We start from the raw sequence: 10,055 nt of genomic DNA on the forward strand, positions 1-10,055 counted from the left end.
TAAGATTTCGTGGTGATACAAAATTTCTGTTATTAACAGTATTAACCTTGTGAGATAAAGGAGTGTATTGACAATGAGTCTTTAATACTTAATTTGTTTACACTTGTGTGTTGTGTGTGTGTCCTGCAAAATGACAATGAACCTGATTTTATTTGATAAAATGCTTTATTTCTACCTTCGTAATCATCACACGTCCTTACATTAAACCTGCTCTATGTTCACCTTCATTCACTGGCTGCACAAGTCAAGTCTGACAAGTCACAGATTTTGCAGTGTACATTTGTTTCAAAACAATTTTGAAAAAATAAAGTGGGGAAAGAAAGTCTGATTCTGACTTTGACGCCCCCTGCTGAAAGGACAAAAGAAAGGCACCAGCAGGAAAATAAAAATATGTACAAGATTCAGAGACAGAGACGTAAACAACACACTCAGAGACAAGATTGTCTGTATTTTGACACGTGAAATGCTGAGTAGGACCAAAGTGAGCAGCAGCAACAACAAACATTGTTTCTGCTCATATCTAACACACACACACACACACACACACACACTGATCAGGTGTATTGAATAATAAACTCTTTATGCATATCCATTGCACCCTCAGTATTTATATTCTATATTTTATTGAATTAACCTTCAATTCTTTACACTCATCGCACTTTCAGTATTCTTTTATAAATAGCTTTTTATTTTTTCATAGTATTTTAACTCGTTCAGCATTTGTCTCTTTTTTTAGTGCCTTTTTCATGTTTTTGTCTGTGTTGTTTTATTTTGCTTTCTTTTCGTCTGTGGCTCTGTGGGAGCACTAATCTCCCCCCAGTATAATGACAATAAAGGTGAATCTGAATTTGAATGTGATTTATAGATAAGATACAAGGCATGCTGTGTGGTAATTAAATTAGTGGTCAGAGCTCACAGGCCGGGAACGGGGAGCGACGTCGCCCCTGAATCGACTGCGCTCCAGTTGAATGGGACTATGAGTACGACTTTATTAATGTGAAACTTATAGACAGAATTGCAATTCACAGTAGACGTCACAGAGTGGCAGCCATCTTAGAATCCTAGAACGGGGTTTGTGAGGTTCGACTTTACGAGCCTCTGAACGTGATTGCAAAACATCAACATAGCACCAAATCTCGGGGTTTTCAAAAGGGGAGCTCAAACACTTAAGGGTGACATGACGACTGGCTGCCACTGCTGACGGTGAATGCAGCATGAAACGCTAGATAAAAAAATATACATATACACACACATATATATATATATATATATATGTATATATATGTATATATATATATATATATATATATATGTATGTATATAAATAAAATACAGGGGAAAAAAGGACACTGCCACATTTCAGTCAAGTACTGCGTAATACAAAGATGTTATCATTGGTATAAATAGATTTTACTGTCCAGACAAACATGCTGAACACTCATACACATTCTTTTCCCTGATATCAAAAATGTTAACGGTGAACCACAGGCACAAAGACAGGCTAATGTAGAAAAATGTGCCTTTTTAAAAAGGAGCATCTTTCAAAAACGCTGTTAAAAACATCTGGTAACTTTGCCTGATTTTATTACACATTATTTATTCATGACTCTCTGCTTGTGGAGAGCTCTGCTCTTCAGTGTTTGTACCGTTTTCATGTGTCGCAACTTCCAAACTGGCTATTTTGACTGTGACAATGCGGTCGTTTGAAACAGTGATCAAACAGACATGTAGTTTGGTCTAAAAAGGTCTCGGAAAAACTAAATGAACTTAATAAATAAACCAACATTAAAGTAGCTGAATCTCTTTCTGTCATTTTAGCACGTCTGTGTTTATTTATCATTAATTATTATTATTATTCGGTTGATTTTTCCCCGCTGTGCTTTGTTTCTCACAATTGTGTTTCAGAGTTTGAGTTGAGATTGCACGGCATCGTTTTAAGTGCACGATCATCACTAGCACAGACTGGAGCGGAGCAGTAGCTGACCCAGGTGTGAGGTACCTGGTCCATGGATGCAGTCAGGTCACATGACTTCAGTGAGGTGAGGAGGAAGAAGAGGAGGAGCTTTACAGTTTGGCTCGTGGCGTCTGTTCCAGCAGAGTCCTCATGTCCAGCAGCGCTCCCTCCACGGCCTGAGCCAGACGCCACGCGTTCGTCTCCTCGCAGGTGTTGAACGAAGACACGGCAAAATTGATGTGGTCATTCATGGGGTTGTAGCACACGCCGTATCCGTTCAGTACGACCGGACCGAAGCACATGACGCAATCCGTCTTGGACGGAACCTTGTGGAGGGAAAACAACGTACAGATTAATTAAAAAAGATTCATCTCCGCTCTGTGACCTTCACGAAGCCGCAGCTGTTAGCTGTTAGCTCGACAGCTGGATCCAGGCTCCGCCCCCCTACCTGACTTGTAGACAGCTGGTAGTGTAGCGCTTTGGCGTAGGCGGCGTCTTGGAAGATTTCGGGCACGGCGAGGTTTTCCTCCACAGCCTGCATCCTCAGGCCGAGCAGGTGTCGGTCTATGGCCTGACCACTGATCGCCTGAGGAGGCGGAGACACGGGGCAGAGGCGGATTATTTCACATTTGGTGCTTTAAAAAAAAAAAGAGAAAAAAGCCGTTGTAAAAGTTCACTCACCATGTTTGTGTACGACCTGTGAGCTTGGACAGCTTTCTCCATCAGGTCAAGCTTCTCTGTGTTCTGTGAAGAGCACGAACAAACACAGATACAGTGAACAAACACACTTCAAACATTGACTTCTGGCACAGTTAGCAAGCTGCCATGACTGAGAGATTTCTTCTTTGACTTGCAAATACAACACCAGTCCACTATTTAGCAGAAGTGGGATGTTTACACCCCCATAGTTACTTTAAATGACAATGACCAAACTGTGTAGCAATTTGTCCATCTTACTAAGAGGAAGACAAGTCATATTATCTATTTTGGTCTGTGTCACTGATTATCCACCACCACCTCACATCATAAACCTGACTCTCCACTCCAAGTATAAGTCACTGTAAGTCAACCATCCACTGCAGTAGTGGCAGGAAACAAAATGGTCACCGGTTTCATGATCGTCACACAAATAACTGATGAATATCAAATGAAATCCTCTGAATTACTGTATAAAAGCGTCTCAAATGTCTAATCCAACCGACACAGTCTGACCTGTTTGCTGGCGTCATCGAAGGCTCTGATGAAGGCAGACGAGGCGCTTGACGCCGATCGGATCGTGTCAGTGCGCCCGAGTCTGAACATTCGCAGTGATGCGCTTTCATACGTGGCACAGCAGCGCTGGTACATCCTGTCGAGACAAAGGGAGAAACGCCTTTGTATAAATATCACGTCTAATTTCACCTTCGATCGCCACGCGACTGTTCTGAAGTCCCACCTGTAGTAGGCCAGCTGCAACGCCATCTGTATGAAGGCGTCAGGACTCATCTTGTGGGTCTTGGGGACGTTTTTCCCAAAGTGACCAAACACCATGACCCTCATGTCCAGATCCTGAGCGATCCTGTGAGAACAGACACAAATAAAGACAGTACATGTAAATACCTGCGTTAACTGGTCACTAAAGAGGGGAAAAGCTAGGATTTCATTGCTACTGATCTGTTCTCATACTGCTCCTACTCTATAACTGTGAAAGTAGTGGGATGTGGTGAATATCCCTGCATATCCCCAAAACAAACTGGCATTTCAAGGGTTTTGAGCTGTATGCAGAAAAAATATTCATCTGTTAAGTTTTTATACCAGTTTTTTGGAAGTGGACATTTTTGTCCTTAATGACTTAAGAGGATAGTAAATTCACCTGAAGCCTGAGGATTTTTTTTGGGAAGTGGACATTTTTGTCCTTAATGACATAATAGGGTAGTAAATTCAACTGAAGCCTAAGGATTTTTTAAAGTTACAGTTAAAGTGTAAAAACTTGACAGTAAACTATGCGATCAATAGGTTTTCCTTCACAGTCTTGTTTCCCCTCATTTGATCTGAAACATCAAACACTTTACTTTGTATTCACCTACTTGCGACTAACTTTTTACATACGATACAAATCACTGCGTTTGACTCACTTAGCTAAGTGAGTCAAACATAACCGCCGGACAGTGGCAGCTGCGTCATCACCAGGTTTAAGGATAAACTAACTTTATTAATGAAATTCGTACTCTGCATTTTATGCATCCTCTACTAGAACGAGGAAGTGGAAGCTTTACCCTGACATGTTTTGTTGGCACAACCAGAGAAAACCTACAAGAACGCAAAGAACAAACTCAGAGTGCTAACCACTGTTCCACCGTACCAGGGACAGTTGGGTACAAGAAAATGCTAGAGAATTTAAAATAAATGCAATAAATATCAAGAGTGGATTTGTGTCTAATGAGGAACTGGTACTATTTTAATTCCAGTTCTCAGTACGTATCCCTACTGATCACAACAGAGTGGGATTACAACAGCTGCCCTCACTTGTTCATACTCTGCTTGGCGTCTTCGATGTCCTTCTTGATCTCAGGTGTGATGTTGAAATGAAGTTTCTGGGGGACGGGCAGCGGGTCAGTGAGACCCTGCGCATCCTCCGTCTTCCTCCTGTGGACAAACAAATCAACAAACTGTTCACTGTACTTTATAAAACCTTATTCTTTTTGGTCTTAAAATAAGAGGATGAAAAGCCAAGCAAGGAGTCTGCGGAGGCTGAATAATCTCTGACCTACTTACGTGTATTCTACAACGTGGTCGATCAAAGCTACAATGGGCGGGCCTTCGGCTGGGGCGTGCTCGTAGTTTGCGCCGCACGTACCGTCCTCTCCGATAATGAACTGAAGAAAATAAAACAATTTTTTTAAATTATCGCGGAAGGAATGTGGTGAAAAGGTTAAAATCGTGAAGCTGCAATGAGCTAGCATTAGCTAATAACATTGTGTGTTTGTTTGTAATGCCTCTGTGGGTCACCTGTAGCGTCTTATCGAACCAGCGGTTGGCGCTGTTCCACTTGCTGCCGCCTCCGTGCAGCATCTGGACGGCGGCGGAGCTGCGGTACATCTCGTCGGACACTTGAGGCCTCGCTCCATCCAAACACAAGGCGAAGATGCTTCTCTGGATCGCCGACACTGACGCTCTGTTGGTTTCATCTGAAAAAACACGCTGCCGTTACACACACACTGTATTCATCTATACTTCACTTACAAAGGGATGTGTGTCTTGTGTGACTTGGTGTTGCCGATTGATCACCCTCTGTGAGGCTGACGTAGGCTTTCCCCCAGGCGTCGCGGTGCTGCGTGGTCAGGATGCCGACGGGCTCCGCGTTGCTCTGAGGCGAGGAGCTGCAGATTCTCTCCAGCTGCGCGCAGAGCTGATCAACCGTCAGCGGAGTCCCGTCACTGTTGTACACGTCCAGTGCAAAAAACTGATTTCAGGAAGGGGGAGGGAGAGAGAAGCAAGGGATTGTCCAGGACGTTTGGAGAGTGAAGTACATGTGACTAAGCTTTGTACATGCATTAATCATACCTTATGAATAAGTTCAATGTTTTATCTCGCAGTTGGAGAGTCTTTTACAACAGGAAAACTTAAGCTTGTGTCCCTTTGCAAACTGCTCACTCTCCCACACCAAACTCCATAGAGAAAATCATTAATTTAACATCACAGCACACAGGAGGTGTTAATCGACTTCTGCCTCCATCAGTATGTTCAACTGTATTATTTTGTGACTCCAGAGTTTGAAGTCCTTTGTTCATATTTACCTCTGTAACATAAACATCGAAATTGAGTCAGCAGTGGAGCAGCAGCTCCTGTTGTCCCCATGAGCTAAAAATGCAAATTTTCTCTATGGGGTTTGGTTTAAGAGATTGAGCAGTTTACACACTTAAATCTACACACAGAAACAGCTGTCTAATAACAAAATAAAGTGGTGGTGGTGGAGTTCAGAGGCTAAATGCTCATCTTTTCGGCTCTTGTGCTCTCCACAAACACACAAAGCACCAGCGTGTCTCAAGGCTCCTCACCTGGAAGTTGTGTATGACAGTGATGTGTCTGGGCGGCGGCGAGCTCTTGGCGTGATTCACCACCGAGTCCCTGCTCAGACCAGGGATGCGACACGACGACATCACCTCATAATACTGATTCATGCACAGAGGCTTTCCTCCCAGGTACTCCACAGGAAGAGTCTCACTTTGATGGACACAAAAAGTCCAAAAAATTAACTGAAAAGTCTTGAATATAAACCATCTTCTAATAGAATGTGTGAAGCATGTACTCACTTGTCAATCATGGTTTTAAAGTCCAGCACCCCAGCTATCAGCTTGGCAGCAAATCTAAAAAATACAGAACAGGAGAATTCATTTAATGATATAAAAACACATTTCAAAGAAAACTTCACTGTTAAAAACGTAGGACAGTGGACAGAAAAATAAAATCATATACTGGATAATACCGTTTGTGTGTTCTGTGTGATCACCTGATTTGTCCCGGTTTGTCGCTGAAGTTCATCCGAGGCAGAACCAGCCCTGGACTGGAATGGACGACAACGGGGAGGCGGTATTCGAGATAAGCGAGCTGCACCCACCACTCTGACAACTGCAGACACACAGAGCCAATCAAAGATCCAGGTACACAGTGTTAACAGTGACCGCACCCTATCTTTTAATTTTTATAGTGATTCTGGCAAACCATATTTTAATGGTATGTTCTGTTTACCGGGAGCTGAAAGTCAGAACTGGAAGGAACACTGCCTCCGAGTTAACTGTGTTCCATCTGAGAAGTCGGTCAAAAAAATATAGTAACTTTATGTAAAACAAAAAAGACAGAAGCACAATTAACACTAAAAGTAGCAGAGTGTTTTTACAAATGACGCGAGTGGCAGCCATTTCAGAATGTTTTTCGAGTTGGAAATCCAACCAGGAAGTGGGAAATTCTGACTATAACTGGAATGTAACTGGAACCATCAGTTACTACATAATGTACAAAGCAGGCTGCAATTGAACTATAGTGGCTTTCACATGTTCTCAGACACAATTTTCTTACATACATAATGTGTGATTAGGAGAACCTTTGTATTGTATATATAAAATGACAAACAAGTGCCATACAATGAGCAACTTAAAGCCACCAGCAGAGGGCAGTGTGTACTCATCTTCAGCTTCAACACAAATGGACAAGCCAAGGACTGAGGCCAAGGGAAAAACGTGTTTCCATGTTTCCCTGTTAGGAATTAGGATTCCCTGTTAGGAACTAGGATTTTATATGAAAATGACCAGTTTGGAGGGGAATCTGGTGAATGAGTGAGAAAGACAGAAAAGAGAATTCAACTCGTGACATCAACTGCTGCAGACACTGAACAAAACCTTCTTCCTCTTCTTCTGTGGGGTGTTAAAAACACTGACAGCCAAACCTTTTATGTAATATTGCCCATGTCATTTAAACATATGTAAACTCACAAATCTTAACTTACAGGTTGACAATAATTTGTTTGGATGACGCAAAAACAATCTCCCGCGACACATCTGTGGGTCCCGACCCAGTTTTTGGGAATGACTGTACCAAATAAAGGTGGATAATGAAGAATATATAGACGACTGTAAATCATCATTATGGGATGCCACCTACTTTACATTTTGAACTACACCACAAATCACTTTTTACTTCACTAGTGTGTAACAAATGTGTATTTATGTAGTTAAAGGATGTGTTCACAGCTGCGTGTCCAGCTGAACTCACCCAGTTCTCTGTCCTGCCTGCTCGGGCCTCCAGGCCTCTCTGCAGATGCTCCCCGACGCCTCCCTCCTTCTGAAACTCCCTCACCAGCTCTTTGGTGCGCCTCAGCTCCTCTGCCTCCACCATGGGCTCCAGCGCTGCGATGTAGCGCTCACACGTCTGCTGCAGTGGGGGCACGGGCAGGCCGGGCAGACCCTGCTGGTGGGTCAGGTATCTGCCAGCAACCCGGGTCGCCGACACAGGCTTCACCAAGTGATTGGTTTTCACTAGGCCACAGGGTTTCGCCATCCCTACCTTCACCTGAGAGACAGAAGAGTAAATAAGAGAATCGTGTTCCTTCAGTAATCATTGTGGCTTCGTCTTTTAAACAAACAGGACGACTTCCTACTTTATTTCTGTCAACACATTTCCTTAACAGCCTTGTAAATTTGGCAGGTAAATGTAATATGTTGTTTCGTTTCATTCAATATTAAAACTTTTCTTCTCCGCAGGGTGTTTTACAACAGTTTTTTATGGTGTCTGAATCTTTCTTCTCTACCACAGATAAAATATATTGATTCCATGACAGAAATACAACTGCTGTCGTTTAAAGTTTGTTCCAACACATTTGTTCCAAATACCGTTATTTGGGATTCAATTTTGGTGTGAATTTGTTGGTTTTCTATTCATAGTTTTATATTTACAGTGCACAAAAGCTGTTGTGAGTGAATGTTGAAAGTGTGGATTTAGCCCCACAATCTGAAAAGACCAAAACTATAACTGACCCTTCTGGTTTATTGTGTTTCAGCACTTCAGATCTGCCATATGATGAGCAACTTAAAGCCACCAGCAGAGGGCAGTGTGTACTCATCTTCAGCTTCAACACAAATGGGCAAGCCAAGGACTGAGGCCAAGGGAAAAACTTGTTTCCCTATTTTAAAATTAGAATTTTATATGAAAATGACCAATTTGGAGGAGAATCTGGTGACCGAGTGAAAAAGACAGAAAAGAGAATTCAACTTGTGACATCAGCTGCTGCAGACATTTCCTCTTCTTCTGTGGGGTGTTAAAACACTGACAGCCAAACCTTTTATGTAATTTTGCCCTTTGATCTTTATGTACAAGAGGCGGACAAACACCAACCAGGCAAACCCTTGTTAAAAAGGTGGATAATTAAAACTCACAACAAGGCATAAAATGACACCATAATAATAATAAATGAAACAGAAAAACTATGTTTGACAAGTGTCACTCTGCATTCCCAACTAATAACTTTGATTTTAGAACTATAGTCAAACTGTAGGATAAAAATGTTATTCAGACTGTATCAAATAAAGGTGGCTAATGAAGAATATATAGACGACTGTAAATCAACATTATGGGATGCCACCTATCGACAAAACACCACTAGCAGCCAACCATAACAGCGTCAAACTAGTCCTTGATGTGTGTGTGTGCTTTATATGTCAGGAATACTAGTTAACCGCTTTTTCACCTTTGACCCAGTTAGCTTAGCTAGTTATCATTAACTATCGCCGCTACCTCAGTCCGCTAACTTTGCTAACAGCTTCAACTTGCTAACAACACCTGGTTAGTAGCTTGGTATAAAATGACTCGTCATTAGGTCTCCCTGTGATATTAGTTTTTTTTTTGGGGTTTGTCGTCGGTGTTTTTAGAGCAAAATTAGCTTTAGTCCAGTATTAAAAACTAAGAGTAGCATCGACTCACGGTGCATTACTTACCATGGTTCTGCTGCAAATGCCCCACATCGTTTACTAAAAGTGACGTCGCGGTTCACACAGGTTGACGAGGTTAGCTGTTAGCCGTTAGCTTCTGGTGCGTCGCCCACCACCGGCGGCGTTTCTTAAATCGTCAGGGAGCTTCCACGGGGCTGCTGACCGCGGTGAGCGCCTAGTGGCTCGGTGTGAAGTCGTCACCCTGCTGTCACCGTGGGTGTTGTGACAAATTAGCTTTTATTTTTTGGTCCCGTCGTTGTGTGTTTCCTGTGGCACACACTTGACACCTGTGTGTTCAGGCTAAGTTTAGCAGTGAGAACACCTGTCAACAGACCTGTCATTAACAAATCAGGCTTTTACTGATGAACAGTGGCGTGCACACCCATTTTAAAGGGCCGGGACAAAAACTTAAAGGGTACCTGGGGTCAAAGGCAGCCCAGCCTTGGGAACTGAATGACATATGGACCTCCACACATTATTGTTTAATTAAAATTTCTGAATATTGTGTCTTCTAAAGAGATAATGTCATGTAGGTACAGTAGGGCATTTCATAACAGCACCCTTGTTGATTGTATTTCCAGCACAGCTTGGCACGCCACAAACTAGGGACTAGTGACTTATAAAGCAGTTGTTTTCGATGT

General features: G+C 42.5%; 1 protein-coding gene across 1 annotated transcript; it reads right to left on the minus strand.

Annotated features, from left to right (window-relative positions):
• Window positions 1-1,297: 1,297 nt before the first annotated feature.
• Window positions 1,298-9,754, minus strand: crata (carnitine O-acetyltransferase a). Its single transcript, XM_044012770.1, has 14 exons — window positions 9,421-9,754; window positions 7,703-7,999; window positions 6,444-6,562; window positions 6,247-6,300; window positions 5,992-6,157; window positions 5,222-5,396; window positions 4,943-5,121; window positions 4,709-4,809; window positions 4,460-4,579; window positions 3,390-3,512; window positions 3,167-3,302; window positions 2,636-2,698; window positions 2,403-2,540; window positions 1,298-2,280 (listed from the first exon to the last, which is right to left on the minus strand). Exons 1-14 carry the CDS (start codon window positions 9,445-9,447, stop codon window positions 2,065-2,067), a joined length of 1,914 nt encoding a protein of 637 aa, XP_043868705.1. The 5' UTR covers window positions 9,448-9,754; the 3' UTR covers window positions 1,298-2,064.
• Window positions 9,755-10,055: the final 301 nt, after the last annotated feature.

This window comes from Solea senegalensis, linkage group LG21 (genome assembly GCF_019176455.1).
Source record: "Solea senegalensis isolate Sse05_10M linkage group LG21, IFAPA_SoseM_1, whole genome shotgun sequence".
Taxonomy (NCBI): Eukaryota; Metazoa; Chordata; class Actinopteri; order Pleuronectiformes; family Soleidae; genus Solea; species Solea senegalensis.

What these genes read in the sequence shown, in the direction of transcription:
- crata (XM_044012770.1), bottom strand. Translation starts at nt 9,447, where the DNA reads ATGTGGGGCATTTGCAGCAGAACCATG. An exon ending in GACCACGTTGTAGAATACAC is followed by an intron (nt 4,580 to 4,708) that starts GTAAGTAGGTCA and finishes GTTTGTCCACAG; the next exon opens with GAGGAAGACGGAGGATGCGC. An exon ending in ACCAGCTGTCTACAAGTCAG is followed by an intron (nt 2,281 to 2,402) that starts GTAGGGGGGCGG and finishes TCCCTCCACAAG; the next exon opens with GTTCCGTCCAAGACGGATTG.